The sequence below is a fragment of the Pezoporus wallicus genome, unplaced genomic scaffold (assembly GCF_028554395.1).
Source record: "Pezoporus wallicus isolate ANWC-B61680 ecotype Strahan unplaced genomic scaffold, APGP_CSIRO_Pwel_v1 contig_11133, whole genome shotgun sequence".
NCBI lineage: Eukaryota > Metazoa > Chordata > Aves > Psittaciformes > Psittacidae > Pezoporus > Pezoporus wallicus.
The window spans coordinates 2163135-2179814 of record NW_026636583.1 but is presented as its reverse complement, the minus strand read 5'-3'; the positions used below and the strand labels follow the sequence as shown (position 1 = coordinate 2179814).

Here is a 16680-nt window from a genome sequence, read left to right as displayed (position 1 = left end):
CCAGGGGACCCCAACAGAGCCTCTGGGTTAGGGGCTGCTCAGGGAGCAGGCCTGTGCCCTGTAGCTCTTGTGCTGCCAAGCAGTGCAGGTGCATTTGCAGTTGCATGTTGGGGCATCGCTCCCCTGTTCTAGAGTGAAACCCAAGTATTTCCCCTGGCTTTCCAGCACAGGCCTTGGAGCTGGTTGGAGAGAAGCAAGCAGCCACATGAGAGCACTGGGAAACGTGCTCTGAGCCCCTTTGAGGGCTGGGTTCTTCCAGAGGCAGGGATCCCAACCGCCTCCTTCGCTCAGGGCTCTCGCATCATGGGGTGCAGCTGAGTTTCCCAAGAAGAGAAAGAGTCAAAGATGCTGACAACTTGTTTAAGCCTCCCGAGCCTTGGGGTGAAGTGGGATTCTTCCACCCAGGCTTGGGATGGAGCAGGGTCCTCATAGGAATGCTTAAAAGCCTCAGGATCCAAAGGTTCTGGCTTGTGCCCTGTGAGCAGGAGCCAGTGTGTTCTTGGTTGCTGTTGCCATTGTGTGTGCCTCGTGTTGAGCTGGGGTGCAGTTTGCTGACGAGCCTGAAGGGATGGAGAAGCCTGAGGAAGTGAGGGAAAAATCCTGCTTTGGGGCATTTTACAGTGCTGTTTTCTGGGATAACGGGGGGGAGAGAGCCAGGGAGGGGAAAGCCACTGGAGAAAGAGGTGGCTGAGGAGTAAAGATGAACTATAGAATAAGTAAGTTAAGTAAAACTACGTAAACTTCAGTGAGAAGACAATGAAACATTAAATGAAGATCAAGTACCAGGTATTGAAGTGCCAGGATTGGAAGCAAGAGACAACCTCAATTTGGTCTTCCCTGGATGATCCCTCTGTGGTGTGGTTTTGAGTCCCTGCTCTGCTCTTGAATGGCCCTGGGGATGCTCAACCTCCAGTCCTTGAGCTGCAGCCACATTTTAGGAATGAGATACTTCCTTTGCAGAGCAAACCCAGCACCCAGGACTCAAACCTCAGGGTAGGGATGCTGCAGGGGCGCAGACCCAGGGAAAACCTGCCAGGAAGAGCTCAGGGATAACAATACTGACATTCCTGACCAAAGGAACTCTCTTTGGTCTCCCTCAAAACTACATTTGCTGGAGCTCTATTTCCAGCTTGGCAAACACTGCATTTCCTGACAGGAGTTTCCATGCAGCCGTGCCACGGGGAAGGAAGGACACAACCCAAACCCAAAAAGCTGAGAGGTTTTGGTTGCTTAAATAGTATCTTCAGGAGGAAGAAACCCATGCTCCTTGCTTTGAAGGGAGGGAGAGGGAAAGATGGGAAGGGGGAGAGAAATGGGAAACCAGTGGTTGGTTGGGGTTAGGAGCAGTGGAGTGTTGGCTTTGCTTCACTGTGAAGGGCAGGAGCTGCTGGTGCAGGTGTGTTAACTCTGGGCTCCAGGAGCACGTTCCTTGTGCCATACAAAACCACGTGGATATTCTATGTCTTCCAAGCCAGGCTGGATGGGGCTTGGAGCAAGCTGCTCCAGTGGAAGGTGTCCCTGCCCGTGGCAGGGGTTGGAGCTGGATGAGCTTTAAGGTCCCTTCTACCCCAAACCGTTCTGTGATTCCCTGTGATGTGCAGGAGGGGCGATAACAGCTGCATCCCTGATGTCCATGAAGTGAGGGTGCAGGATGCTCTGACTTTGGGATGACAGGAATGCGCTGCTCTGGATGTGCAGGGTACCCTGGTACCCCTCAGCCATCCTCCAAGCGCATCCTCACGGCCTCACCCTCCCTTGCTGCAGCTTTAGAGATAGGGGAGCTGCAGCCTCCGGGTGGGGGCTGCCTGCCCTCTGCCCTATCCAGCCCCCCACATCCCTTGGGAATGCCACCAGGCTGGAGCATGTAAACCTGACAAGTTTTTATCTGTACAGAGACGCTTGTCACCCCCCTCCCTGCCCCCCCCCCCCCATACCCCAATAAAAGCCAACAAAAAAGCGCATTTCAAATAAAAAGTAAAAAAAAACCAAACCAAAAGAATCCAACACTCGACCTCCCCCCACCCCAACCCCCCCCAACTGGGTCTCAGGTGGGAAACGGGGACGTGCTGCGTCCCCACGTGTGGTGGAGATGGGATAAAGTGACCTCTTCCAAACGGGATGCGGAGGGAGCCGGGCCCCGGGTGCGCTCCCGCCTCGCTCCAGCCAGGGATGGGGCAGGGGTTCAGTAGTACAGATGCCACCAGCCCTGGGGACCAGTCCTGGAGGGTGGCCCAGAGACCAGGGTGATGGTTCCTAGGTAAAAAGCTAAAAACTTAGGAGGGGGCCAGCAGGGACAAGGCACCGAGACCCCCCCCCCCCTTTTGGCTACTGTGTCCCCACCGGCGTCCCCGCGGCCATCGGGAGCCCTTTTAGGACTCCGAGGAGGAGTGGGAGACGCTCTGGAGCAGCGATTTGTATATGGCAGAGTTCAGGAAGCGAGGGTAGGAGTCTCTGTGCATGAGCGTGTAGATCTGGAGCTGCGCATCGTCGAAGGTGTGCGAGGACGGCTCCTGCATCTTCCGGTTGATCACCTCCCGCACCCGCGAGTCCAGGCTCACCTGGGCAGAAACGGGGTGAGGGACAGGTTCAGCCTGGACAAGAGAAGGCTCCTGAAGGGGAGACCTTAGAGCAGCTCCAGTGCCTGAAGGGGCTTTAAGCAACCTGGAGAGGGGCTTTGGACAAGGGCCTGTAGGGACAGGCCAAGGGGAATGGCTGTAACCTGCCAGAGGGGAGACTGAGCTGAGCTCTGAGGCAGAAGCTCTTCCCTGTGAGGGTGCTGAGGCGCTGGCACACGGTGCCCAGAGAAGCTGTGGCTGCCCCATCCCTGGCAGTGCTCAAGGCCAGGTTGGACACAGGGGCTTGGAGCAAGCTGCTCCAGTGGAAGGGGTCCCTGCCCGTGGCAGGGGTTGGAGCTGGAGGAGCTTTATGGTCCCTTCAACCCAAACCAGTCTGGGACTCTATGCCATTGGGTATCAATGCAGCACCGGGGCCAGACATGGAAGACCACAGTGTGCTCCAGGCTGTATCTGCACCATAGCCAGGGTGCTCTGGGGCGAGCTGCAGGGAGCTCGCCGGGTCCTCCCCTTGCTGGGCACGAGAACGGGGTTCAGGCTGCTCCCACCTTGGATGTCCCCATTCCAGGGACGCTCCGAGCTGGGATGCGGCATCTCCTCGACCCGCTGGTGCCCTCGTGAGGTTTCAGCCCCGCAGCACAACCAGGCCCTTGGGTCCCAAAACCGGCAGCATCCCGGGGCGGGGGGGGATGCTCTCACCTCCATCCATACACAAGCATGAGGCAAACCCCCCCCATCCCCAAACTGCTTCCGGGCCGGACCAAAGCCCTCTCCGAGTGCCACGGTTTAGTGGTGGCACTCGATGATCTTAAAGGTCCTTTCCAACCTGATCGATCCTACGACTCCTGAAGGACCATCCCTCCCAGCCGTGTTTGAGCCCCGCGGCAGCTCTGCCCCGTACCTCCTTGGGCGAGAGGATGGAGATGTAGTCCTCGTAGATCATCCGCGCCTTCTCGTCGATGGTGTGCTTGTTGCACTCGGCCTTGAGCTCCTCGCACGCCAGCCAGAAGAGCATGTTCTCCTCGCTGTACTCAGTCCGCAAGAACTCCCGGAAGACGTTGCGGCCCGCAGGGCTCTTCATCAGCTTCTCAAAGGACTGTGCCCAGCCCCGCACCTCCTCCGGCGTGGGCTTGGCGCTGCCGGGTCCCCCCGGGGAGGGCAAAGGGACAGAGTTATGGCTGCAGTGTTCCCCCCGCGCTCAATGGATCGTCCCTGAGCATCCCCTGTGCCCATCCTGCGTGGAGCTCATCCTAACCCTCTGCTCTGCTCTGCTCTGCATGAGACCCCCCACTTGCAGCACCGTGTGCAGTGCTGGTGTCCTCAGCAGAAGGACATGGAGCAAGTCCAGAGGATGAGCAGGGGCTGGAGCAGCTCAGGCTGAGAACACTGGGGCTGTTGAGCCTGGAGAAGCTGCATGGAGAGCTCAGAGCAGCTTCCAGTGTCCCTATCCATATCAGTATCTATCCAGTATCCATCTGCAAGGATGCTGGGGAGGGGCTCTACATCAGGGATGGTAGTGATGGGACAAGGGGTGATGGGTTCAAACTGGAACAAGGGATGTTCAGGGTTAGATATAAGGAAGTTCTTTACTGTGAGCTTTAAGGTCATTGAGTTAAGAGGCTGCTTTTGGGGTCTCTCAGCTGAATACCCTAAGCTGAAACCTGTTCTGGTGCTGGCTCTGCACAGACCCAAGAAGAAGGAGCAAAAGCCCTTCCCAGGCAGGGAGAGGCTGACATCAGCCCAGCACCCCTCACAGCTGGGAAGGAGGGAGCAGACACTCATTACGTGCTCATTACCACGAGCAATCACTGTCAGTGTTAATGAGCACGGCTGACCCTGCTGGCCCAGGTGCTGGGCTGTGTGGGGAGGGTGCCTCAGGGGCTGGGTGCTGGGTGCAGTGGAACTACACCGTGTCCTGTGGTACGTGTCCACTGCTGCGGCATCCGCTTCTGCAGCGCTGATCCCAAAGGAACAGCCTGTCCCCCCCTTATCTCTCTGGATATAAGGTGCTCTCAGCAGTGGGTTTAAAGAGCAGGATGAGGCCTGAAAGCTCCTGAGGTTCTTGCGTGCCTCAGTTTCCCTGTGCAAGGCGCCCAAGGGCCACTAGTACAAGAGGGCTGCATCCAGTGGCTCCAGGCTCCCATTTCCTGCTGGGAACCAGGGACACAGCATCAGGAGCCCCTGAATCCCGGTGCTCTGATCCTGCTCCTCATGTGTGTGCCAGCAGGCAGGATACGGACCTGGGTTCCGTGGATGGAGGCAATGGGGACCCAACCCTGCGGCACTCACCAGGCTTCACAGTTTGGGATGGTCTCCAGTTTGGTCTCCCGGGACGCCCTCCACGCTCGCTCCCGGTCCTCGTTCCTAACAGGGGACATGGAAAGGTAGTCAGGGGCGCTGGGGACGCACCCGCACCCCACATCCCTCACCCCGGCACAGCCGACTTCCCTCAGGCCCTCCACTTTCAGTGCCCAGGCTGACAGCAGCGCTTCCTGCTTGCGACACCGTGGCTCCTGCTGGCACGGAGTGGCTGTGATGTGCAGGACCTCCCTGCTCACAGCAACCCTGCCCCTCAGGGAGTCCCAGAACACTTGGCACTGGTCACTGCTGGCTCCAGGAGGAGGGATTTCTGTCCCATCCCTGCTCACAGGCTCGTGGCAGAGATGGAGGAGGGACACAGGGAAGGGTCACCCTGCTCAGAACAGCATCCTGGAAGGAGAGGTTAGGGGCAGGATGCCCTCACTGCTGTGTAAATGCAAGGTAATGAGATGGGATCGGGTGAGATGAGGCCCCAAGGACCCGAAGGGGGTTTGGATGGGGCTGACACACCAACGCTGGGTTTGCACAAGGCTCAGCTTCAGGTCGGTGCTGTCAGTGGCTGTGAAGCCCAAAGCCGTCGGCAGTGGGAGCAGGGAGATGCTGAGGATGGAGGGAGCGGATGGGCTCTCCAAAATCTGGGCTATGCAGAGAATAAGGAGCTGGGGATCCTCAGAGAGGATGGGAGATGCAGGCGAGTGGCTGGTTACATCCTTGGCTTTGGGCAGTGCCGGGCTCTGCTGCTGATGCTCCAAGACAGAGCTGCCTGGGAGGGCTCCAATGGACATGGACCATTCACTTGGGGCAGAGCGCTGCATGGCCATGAAGCCCTCCTCCTGCCCTTCCCTGCTTGAAACAGGCAGCAAACCCCTCCTGCCCGCAGTGCTCAGCCCAGCTCAACCTGAACCCACCAAGGAGAGCAGCACAACCCCAGCACCACTGTGCCCGTCTGCTCCAAAACACCTTCACGCCCTTCCTGACCATTCTGCTCTCAGCTCCCAACCCATCGTGAGCAGGCAGCATCCCAGAGGCTCGGCTCCATCCCAGCTGCCTGTGGTGTGGGTACCACAAACCTCATGCACCCAAGGGCCACGCTGCACCCAGGAGTCGGCGATGCTGTGGGTCCCCCTCTCCCTCAAACCCAAGCGCCTGCTGGGGCAGCGATGGAGGACGAGCAGCACACTGGTGACCCCTGCATCCCGCTGCTCATAGACCCCTGGGTACCACGCGCGTACCGCATCACACCACACCACACCACACCACCACACCACACCACACGTACCATGAGCAACTGCAGCAGCAGCACCAGCAGAAGCAGCAGGCGTTGGGGCGGTGGTTGCTGGCGGGTTGCACCGTTGTCGGAGAAGCCTCATGCCGGGACATCGGAAGGGGTGTCTCTGCGGACGCGGGTCCTGCGTACTGCAACGGGGCACACGGTGAATGAGCACAGCGGCCCCCAACCCCCTGTAAGCACATGGGAGCAGCACACGGGACCCCCGTGCCGCGAGTGACTCGCTGTGATTTAGCTCCAGCTCCCCTTTTGGCCGGCCCCGGGGCCGTTACCTCCTCACCTGCGTCCCAGCCTCATACACGGTGGACGGGGTTGGGTCGTGCTCCAGGGGCTCTTCTGCTGCTCTGGGCTCGTCCCAGCCCGCGGGTGAGCCCCGGGCTAACGTCCCTGCGGCCTCCTGGATGGAGCCTGTGGGGAGGGAGAGGAGCGGCACCGCGTTACCATCCCCAATGGAGCCCTGCCTTGGGGGGGCTGCTCCGAGCCCCACGCAGGCAGCGAGCAAAGGCACAGCGCAAGAAAAGGAAGTGAAAAGGACAGGAGGAGGGGAGACGTGGTGGTGGATGCTCTGCCAGCCCCACGCTTCACCCAGGACCTCGACCGTGCTTTGGTGTTGCTGCTGAGTCCCGCAGTGGGGCCGGGCAGGGTGTGGGGCTCAGCCACCGGCCTAATGCCCCCAGCCATGGGGAAGAACCAATGGACCCCCCCAGGGCCTTCATGTGCAGGATGGGGAAGTCAGAGCGGCTCCACAGCATCATGTGAGTGGAAGGAAATGGGGGGTGAAGAGTTTTCACAGCGCCCAGCACCAAAACAGAACTCGCTCTGTGCCAGCTCCAGTGCTCTGCACCACTGCAGGATGGTCCCACTGCACCCATAGGCTGCCTGTTCCTGCCTGGAACAGGGATGCTCCTGAGCAGGAGCAGTGCTGGGCACCAGGGCTCAGCACCCACCTAGGGATGGTGAGGATGTGGTCACGTCCAGCTCTGCATCCTGGGCAGCAATCACAGCCCTTCCCCTGCCAGAAGGAAGGAGCAGGAGCAGGGGGCAGTCCCATGTGCTTCAGCCCCAGCATCCCTGTGTCGAGCTGCCCCAGGTCCATCACCTCGGGTCTGAGCCCTGCAAGGGGGATGGAGCCGGGATGCAGGTCCCAGGTGGGGACAGGGCTGTCCCCTGAGCCCTGGTTTTGCCTTCCATGAGCTCCTGCCCTGGGCCCTCCCAACCCTCCCGCTGGCTCCCATCGCTCCCGCAGGGACCAAAAAGGAGCGAGTCCACGTTTCACTCCCAGTTGTCCCTATTTATAGCCCCGGGTGCTGGCAGTGCAGCCATGACCTTGTCACCGGCTCAGCAGTGCCTCTGCTCCTGTCCCCCCCGCACTGCCCTCGGTTCCACCTGACCCCAGCACTAATTACAGGCACCGGTGATGAGGCTGCGGGAATGGGGCGAGCAGGAGGGAATCCTAAGGCTGGGGAAACCCTGCTTCCCCCCAGCCCATCCCGAAGCACCCGGATGGCAGGTGCCAGAGGGACACAAATGTGGGACAGCACACGGCATTGCTCCAAACCCACAACCCAAAACACCCCCGAGAGGCATCAGGATGGAGCAGCATCCCCCAAGCAAGGGGCATCCCCATGCCATGCATGTGGCGTGCACTCAGCACCCGGCCAGGAGGCAGGACCAGCTCCAGGTTGGCTCCAAAGGGCAATGCCACCACGCTGTGGACCCCCAGGGTTGGTTTTGCACCCCTCAGCACCCCACAAGAGAGCGGGGGCCGCAGGGATGTTGCAGGGGCAGCGGATAAGGAAGTCCCATCGTGCAGCAGAGGGAAGGCGGAAGCGCACACGTGAGGCTGTGAAAAGAGGAAGGGTGATGGAAAGGGGACGTTTCCTCACCCCAAAAGCCTCCTGAACCCGAACCCTGTGTGAGCCTTTGCCATCAGTGCCTGGTGCCAGGGGCCGCAGTGGGAGTCCCCATGCACTGGTGTGCAGCTCATGCACTCAGTGCTGTCCCTGCTGAGCATGGCACAACCTCCTCTTCTCATATAGAGAGGGGACCCCCACGCAACCGAGCTCCCCAAAGGGAACCTGCCCTTCCATTGGGCTGCCCCCCACGCAAAGCACCCTGTGCCCTGCTCACACTGGGCAAAGCAGGCACCACGATCACCCTGTGCCAGCCACGATGGGAGATGTGGCAGCAGGGTCCCCACACAGACAAAACCAAGGTGATGGCCAGCACCATGCACCCCCTTCCCTGCGCACCCTCACGGGGATGATGCTCACCAGCACCCACCGGGTGCAGGACACCCCAACACAGCCCTGGGTGCGCACCGGACCCCGTGCCATGGACTGGAGGGAGGGGATCCAAGGGGAGATGCCACCGGCGCATCCATACCTGCACCTTGGCCATCCCGCGGCGGCCGGTGCCAGCCAGGGTGACCCCGGCCGGCTCAGGGTGAGCGCGGCATTGCCTGCTCCGAGGGCAGGGAGCCGGGAGAGAAGAGAGAAAGAGAAAGGCCCCGAGCACATCCTCTCACAGGAAAGGGAGTGGTGAGGGAAGTGGCAAACGCAACCCAGAGTTCAGGCCTTTTTTGGGAAAGCCCCGGCTGCAATCCTCACCCCACCAGGGCACAGCGAGTGCCACCGGCGGCCGCGCCAGGGCATCCTCGTGCTTCCCGTCCCTTGGATCCAGTGGCTTCCACAGGCATGAGGACAACAGAAGCAGTCCCGAGACAGGCCTGGCACCGAGCACGGTGCTGGCTCAGAGATAGTCCGGGCACAGCAGTGCTGGCACCAACCCCATGGCCAAGGAAGCAAGGAGTGATGGGCTGATACATCCCTATGGTGGGCACAGCCTGGTCCCCAGCACCCGCCGCTGGTGGTTTCCACGTTGTGCCCCACGCATCCCCAAGGGATGAGGATGGGCAGCGAGGAAGGGGCCGGTACCCAGGGTTGGGCTGAGTCAGAGCCTCACACGGTGCCTCCCACAGCATCACCCCGGTGCCGGGGATGCGCCAGCCTGCGCAGCGCGGCTCCATTGGCCAAGAGTGCCTCACAAACAAACTCGCTTGGGTTTCTCTGCCCTTCAGAAGAAACAGAGAAATCAAACGCCCGACCTCTGCTTCCTTGGTTAAATCTGCCTTTGGCACCGCTGCGGGTGGAGGGGTCCAGCCCTGGCACTACATCAGCGGACCACACTGGGGCATGGTCTCTGCTGGTGGCTGCCTCTCACTCACACGGGCATCAATGCAGGTGGAAAAGGGGTGGAAAGGGGAGAAAAAGGTGGAAAAGGGGAGAAAAAGGGAGAAAGAGGGAGAAAAAGGGAGAAAAGGGGAGAATAAGGTGGAAAAGGGGAGAATAAGGTGGAAAAGGGGAGAAAAAGGTGGAAAAGGGGAGAAAAAGGTGGAAAAGAGGAGGAAAAGGTGGAAAAGGGGAGAAAAAGGTGGAAAAGAGGAGAAAAAGGGAGAAAGAGGGAGAAAAGGGGAGGAAAGTTGGAAAAGGGGAGAAAAAGGTGGAAAAGAGGAGAAAAAGGGAGAAAGAGGGAAAAAAAGGGAGAAAAGGGGATAAAAGGGGAGAATAAGGTGGAAAACGGGAGAAAAAGGGAGAAAGAGGGCGGAAAAGGGAGAAAATGGGAGAAAGAGGGAGAAGAGGGGAGAAAAGGGGAGAAGAGGGGAGAAAGAGGAAGGGGAATGCTGACATCCCCTGCACGCTCCCGCGGGGCACCCGGCTGTGCCATGTGCCCGTTATCAGCCTGGCCCAGCGCCCCGCTTGGCGCAGCCGCTTCCCGGTGGACACGGAGCTGTGGTCTCCTCCCTTCCCATCACCGTGCACCCCAGCACCCAAACACCAGCCGGATCACACCGCGGCCCGGCCCCTGTCACCCGAAGGAGAGCAGCTTCGTTGCTCATCACCGACATCCATAGGGGGTGATGCACAAACCCCCTGGTCACGGTGGAGAGCCCAGCCCCTGCCCCACACTAGCAACGCCTTGATGTGTACAGCACCAGATCCGGATCCAACCCCTTTCCATACCGCGGAGGAGCTGTAAAGCACCCTGCGAGACCGGCCATGCTGGATCAGTGCAGCAGAGCTCAGCTGCCTGCACGTCGCTGCTGGATTCTCCAGTGTCTCATAAGGGTTCAGCAGCCTCCCTTGCCTCCTCCTCCCTGCCTTTCTCCCCCTCTGACCCGTGCCAGATTTGGCTGAAACCAACCACTGAGCACAGCCAGACGTGGGCCAGCCCCAGGTGGGTGACAGGGACTGGTGATGCTCTGCTGGGGTTACCCCATGGCAGACACCACCGAGCCCCAACCCACAGCCAGCCCCAGCCACCTGCCTGTGCACAGGAAGCTTTAGGAGCTATATTTAAACCCAGTCTTTCCCCACCTCCTGCCTTTGGCATCCTATTAGAGAAAGATTAAAGACATCGAGTCCCCCCTGGCTTGGGCTCACCCCGGTGCTATGGGCTCTGGTCCCTCAGTCACACTGGGATGAGGGGGTGACAGTGCTCATGTGGCCACATCCCTGACAGCCATGGAGCACGTGCCACTGATAACACCACAGACGTGCCCATGCACGTGGAGCAGGCCAGCGGGCGCCTCTTCTGTCTGCTGCCCCCTGGGACTGGAAAGATGGGTCCTGGTGATGGGAACCCAGAGATGCTGCAGCATCTCCTTGGTCCTTCACAACAGCCAATAGCCCCATGGGCACCTCTCCTGATGATGCTCAGGTCTGGACCTCTGAGCCCTGTCCTCTCCTCCCCTGGATTCCTACACTGCGCATCCTCCAAGCCCAATCCCACCACGAGGACCACAAGAACCTCTCCATCCGCTGCTGCAAAGAGGCGAGGGGACCCACAGCTCTGTCCCAGCACAGCCCCAACGGGCACAGCGTTGCCAGCACCCACCCTCCGGCCCCGTTTGCACTGAAACGGAGTTAATTATTTCAGAGCATAAAAATAGCACCCGCCACAATCAGCTGGGGATTTAACCAGGCAAACCCTGACAATTATGTTTCTATTAGCGGACGTACCGCGGCGACGCGAAGGCAAACTCCTGTTAAGCATTTGGTAATGATCCATGCGTAAGGAGAAGAAAGATCACGGTAATCAATACCCAGCAGGGGCTAAACCGCATGGATGGAGCCCAGCGGATGATGGGAGGGAAGGGGGAAAGGAGGGACACGGCATCGGTGCGGCCAGGGTGAGAGCTGAGCCATGGTGGTGGTGGTGGTGGGGTGCTCTGTGCTCATGGGGTGCTGCTCAGTCCCCCATGCCAGCAGCGCTGCATCCCACTGGGGAGCAGGGGGCAAAGGAGGGGGTATCAGTGGTAATTAGGGATGAGGATGACAGGAGGACTGAGGATAAGAAGATGAGGAATTGCCCCTTCCAAGGAAACAAGGAACCAGGCAGAGAATCAGCCCGGGATTGGGATGGAAAGGAAGGGAAATGTGGATCAAAGGGGTCACTTACTGCGGCTCCGAGGGCTCCCCAGTGCAGCCAAGGGGTGATTTCCGCCCCAGCCCGAAACCAAACCCCACCGGCCGGGCACAGGGAGGAGGGTTGGGAGCCGGTGGGTCCGGTCATGCCAAGGACAGGTCTGGCCCTGCTCTAAGCCACGCTCCCTGCCCAGGGCACAGCCCCACGCAGCATTGATGTGGGCAGGGCAGGGCTGAGCCAGCAGCAGGTTCAACCAGTGATGGGACCAGACAGGCTGGGGTTATGGGAGCACAAAGGCTGGGGACCAGGGGGACCACCCCCAAATGGGGACCCTGGGTTTATGCTGTGGGCCCCATTGCCTGCACGCTGACAGCCCTGATGGATGCCTTTTGAGGTCTGGCTTCAGGTAGACGTGAACACCCATGGGTGGGCTGACACCCCGGACCCAGTGCCACCATGGATCCCTGGATCAGAGCTTGCAGAGCTGAGCTTTCGCTTGTCCCAGTCAGAAAACTTCCACATCAGACTTTTGTCCTGTGTTAGAACAGTGAGGGACTGGGGAATGAGTCCCACAGGAGACTGTCCTGCAGGCAAATATCCACAGCAAGGGGGATTTGCTGCCCTAATACATTGGAGCACCCCAAGGGATGTGGGTGACCCCTGTGCTGCAGTCACAGCAGCCTCATTGCCACCGTTGCAGCAGCGATGCTCTGCCTTGCCCCAGCCATGATAGGCAACGGGAGCTTTGTGCTGCTTGTTTAAACCCCAAGCAAAGGAGGAGGAGGAGGATGGGTTCAGCTTGGCCATCCCGGGGAGGAAGGAAGCGCTGTCACTCTGTTGGGGTGGCCCCAGCCCCAGGGCTGCTGCTCAGGCCATTGGAGGCGTTCCAGGCTCAGATCATGGTACTGGTCCTTGCGGGGGATCTCACCCATGTCCAGGCCATGGCGATGCCCTTTGCCAAGCCCCTGGGATGCTGCAGGGCTCAGCTGTACCATGGCAGGACACAGGAGCCGGACACTGCTGTCACAGCATCCCCACATCCCCCTTGTGAGCTCGCTCCTCATGGGCAAACCCACACCAGATCCACAGCAGCATCTTTCCTTGGGCTCTGCTGGTTTTCAGGGCTATAGCTGGAAGCTTTCCCTTCCTTTTCCGGGGTTCCTGCTCATGCCAATCTCTCCCTGTTTGCTCTTCTCCTGCCCTTTGCACTGAAACGCTGCTTGGGCATTCGCCTTCTGTCAGAGGAAACTGCCTAAGCCCAGGCTCGGTTCATGCTTGCAGGAGGGGGAGCAATGGGAAAACCCAACTCCTTAACCCCAAACCCCCTTTGCTGGCTCTTTAACCCCTCTCTACTGAACCAGCAGGAACTCCAGCTCCGGGAAGGGGCTGATATCGCACCCTCAGCCTGCACTGAGGGACACTGGGGCTCTGCTCCTCCAATACCCATGCCATGGCTGCTGCGGAGCCTCCGTGGTGCTTCTGCCTCTGGAATGGGCAAGCACCGACAAGCACATCTGGAGCGTGGCAAAGCTGGGCCCCCAACCCCAGGGATCTTCCCAGCCGGAGCACGGAGCCCTCAGAAGTCAACTGAGGCTGTTTCCAAGCGGTTAGAGAACTGGAAGGGCAGCTTGCTGCAGAGCTCCACCATCCATCTTCCTGCTGTCAGGAAAACCCCTTTTTTCCACGGTTAAGGTGAATGTTTGAGCTGAACCCCAAAGGCTTTTGGTGTTTCCCTGCCTGTTGCTGCCCCAAACTAACAGGCATGAGGAATTTTCCAGGCTCCCAGAGAGCAGCCTTGCAGGAGGGTGAAGATGGATCAGAATTCAGGGGTTGCTGCCTTGTTTTACACCAGCAAGAGTCAGTGTTCTGATTTCACTATAGCTTGACCCCAAAGCCATCAGTTCCTTGTCCCCTGGTCCCACGGAGCAGGCCCAGGGCTGCACAGGGGACTCACCCCCTGGCTCATGCAGCAGCACAACGCAGAGCGTGCACAGCTGGATTTAAGATGCTCAATCCCTACGAAAGGTGTCCTGAAACTCCTGATGCTCCCGGCCCCGATCCCGCTGGACCAGGACACTGATGGCCACTGCAGAGCAGCTTCCTGCTCTGTGCCGGGGTTGCTGGAGTCCCCATTAGTCAGCGAGTTCAGTTTCTTCCCCTCTTACCCCACAGAAGATGTCGGATGCTCTTCCCCCAGCCTGTCCTCCCCATGGGCAAAACCCACCCTCTAAACACGCGATGGGATGAAAGCAAGCTGTGATAAGCTCCAGCATCTTTCCTTCACCGCAGATAAAGAGGCAACCATAAAATAACGTATACAAACAACCGCCTCCAGGTCCACCCCTCTCTGAACTGCCGTGGTGATGGAAATGCATAGAGAGATGTGCAGAGAATGAGGAACTGAGTAATAGGAAGTCTTGGCAAAGGCCGTGGGCACCAGCTCACCCGGAAGCCGCTGTTATTCCAGGCAGGACCCGAAGTCCTGAACCCCAAGTCATGGCACAAAGGCATACCCGCTCTGCTTTTGGGGTGCTCGGGTATGGCCCAAAGGGCTGGAGCATGGAACCGGCCTGAGGAGGAGGAGGAGGAGCAGGAAGGGGAAGGCAGGACACAGCATGGGGTGGCTCAGGAGCCGTGCCAGCACCGAGCGCGGCTCCTGCCTCCTCCTGAGCTGCCTTGCCAAGATGGTTTTGTCCAGAGGAGAAAGATTTGGGGAGGGGTGAAAAGAAGAGGAAAAGCCACAGCAGGTTGAGCTCATGCTCTGCAGAGGCCCAGCAGTGATGTGGTGGCTGCTTCGCCACCCTGGACCTGTTGCTCAGAGGGAAGAGCCCGGAGTTCACTTTTGCATGCGTCCAGATGCAACTCAAGATGCTGTAGCCCACGTCCAGCCTAAAAGTGGGACTGCAGCCACAGACCAGCGAAGAGGGGAGAGGATGCACTTCAGAGATGAGCTGCTCCTGCACTGGGGCAGGCTCGGCATTCACTGCTCTGCCAAGGTGTTCTGCTCCCTCACCCTCTCTGGGTTTGAGCTGCGTTATCCCAATATCCGCCTTCGGCTCCTTCTTTTGGCTTTTAATAACGAAACCAGACCAGGCACCCGTGCCCCGATCGAGGTATCTCCATGTCACTAAATTCCTGCTTCCCCACTATAATCTGATTGAGGTGGAGCTTGTTTAATTGCTGAAGAACACGACTGTATTTTGATTAGCAGCTTGAGTCATTGGTGGCGAAGGGCTGAAGCGGAGGAGCTAAAATCCTTGTAGGGAAATCTGATGTGGCGCTATCCCTTGGGAGTTCTCCTGAAATATGCACCCACTGGGGCGACCCGTATTCCCAAGGAAAACGGTATCCACCGGGATAGAGGACGCCGCGGGCTCCGCTCATCCAGCGTGATGGGGCGAGCGTCTCTATGGCTGGGGCTGGTGGAGGCGCATCCAGAGGGGCATGAACTCCCCTCGCAGCAGGGAAATCCCTCCCACTCACTTAACACTTTTTGTTTAGTTTCTTAAATAAGGCCGTGGATCTGCGCCAGAGCAGCCTCATGGAAGCTGCGGGGACAGGGAGCTTCCCGGGGGAACCTTCCCGTGCCCAGCGCTGTGATCCACAAGTGGAGCAGCTCCGGGTGGCCCTCTCCCAGCCCTCATCCACAGGGACACGGCGCCAAGTCCCGGCATCCCGGCACGCTGCCCATGCGATGGGCTCGTGTTGGGCGATGCTTGGATGTCACATCCCTATGGGGAGAGCCGTGTCCCGCTCACCACCGAGCCAGGTCCCTGCTCCAACCCTATGGCTGTGCCGCTGCTGGACCACGCGGTGGGGACCAGAGCCTGCGGTCGCCCTGACCTCAGCCGACCTCCCCGAGCCCCGGTGCTCCCCAAGCCCCGGACAACCGGGTCGGGGCTCCCGATTGCTGCTGCTCCCCCTATGAGGCACAGCACTGGGGCTTGGGGAGCTGCATGGGAAGGAGCGATGCTGGCCGAGTGAGGATGCTCCATCGCCGCCCTAGCACCCACCTGTGGGTGCAGGAGAAGCCAGGGAGGCCTCGGGGGGAGGGGGGGGGGGGAGTGTGGGGGGGAAATCCTCGCTGCAAGCTCCCCCCATGGGCTGGGCAAGCCCCGGCCCTGCGGCTGGAGGGTGCCCCCCTTCTTCCCCCTCCCTCCATCCTCCTCCTCCTCGCCGAGCCCTGCCCTCCCGCGGGGTGATGCGGCGGGGAGGGCCCCCTCCCTGCTCGGTGCTCTGCGTCCCCCCCTCCGCTACAACTGATCCCTACGGAGCATCAGGATGCTCCCCCCCACCTTTCCCTTCGCCTTCCCCCCCCACCAAAGCCCTCGCACATGGGGCTGGTGACAGGCAGCCGCCGGACTCACCGACGGACACAGGCACAGCCGGAGCTCTCCATCAGCCCCGGCGCTCGGAGCGCGCAGGAGGGAGGATGCACCGGGAGGGGGGGTACGAGCAAAGCGGGGTCCATCGGGAGCTGAGGGCCGGGGGGGGAGCATCGGCTGCGGGGAGGGCGCAGGGTGAGGGAGGGGGGCAGCGGGCCCGGGTCCCCCCCTTCCGCTCCCAGCCCCGCCGCATCCCCGCTGCGGGCCGAGGGGTACTCACGGGCCGGGCATCCGCGCAGCGCCGTCCGCAGCCCCCCGGCGGCCCCCGGCTCCGCCGCTGCGCTGCTCCGGGCTGGGCACCGGAGGGAGAGGGAGAGGCAGCGGGAGAGGAGCGGAGCGGGGCGGCTGCACTGCGCACGCGTCCCCCGGCCCCTGCGATTGACTTCCTAAAGCGATTGCAGCTTTGGCACTTCCTCACGTCAAAACACACACAGGGAGACAGGCACAGAGGGACCGGCACCCGGCATCCAGCACCGGGCATCCAGCACCGGCACCCGGAACCTGCGGCCAGGGCTGCACCCTGCCTCAGAACCCGGTATCCAGTGCTAGCATCCGTCACCAGCACCCGGTGTTAGCACCCGTCACGGTACCCAGTACCAGCATCAGGCACCCAACACTTGCACCCTGCATTGGCACCCGCACCAGGCACACAACACTTGCATCCGTCACCAGCACCCGGTATTAGCAC

At 60.3% G+C, this 16680-nt stretch overlaps 1 protein-coding gene across 3 annotated transcripts; it reads right to left on the bottom strand.

Annotated features, from left to right (window-relative positions):
* Window positions 1-2036: 2036 nt before the first annotated feature.
* RGS19 (regulator of G protein signaling 19) lies at window positions 2037-16353 on the bottom strand. 3 transcript variants are annotated; one of them, XM_057400948.1, is made up of 6 exons: window positions 16213-16353; window positions 6461-6588; window positions 6172-6308; window positions 4863-4937; window positions 3475-3709; window positions 2037-2558 (listed from the first exon to the last, which is right to left on the bottom strand). In XM_057400948.1, exons 3-6 carry the CDS (start codon window positions 6270-6272, stop codon window positions 2370-2372), a joined length of 600 nt encoding a protein of 199 aa, XP_057256931.1. In that variant the 5' UTR covers window positions 6273-6308; window positions 6461-6588; window positions 16213-16353; the 3' UTR covers window positions 2037-2369. The 3 variants fall into 3 exon arrangements, with proteins under 3 accessions (XP_057256931.1, XP_057256929.1, XP_057256930.1); XM_057400946.1 differs by lacking the exon at window positions 16213-16353 and adding an exon at window positions 8566-8724; XM_057400947.1 differs by lacking the exons at window positions 6461-6588; window positions 16213-16353 and having other exon boundaries at window positions 4863-4930; window positions 6166-6306.
* Between the last annotated feature and the right edge of the window lie 327 nt (window positions 16354-16680).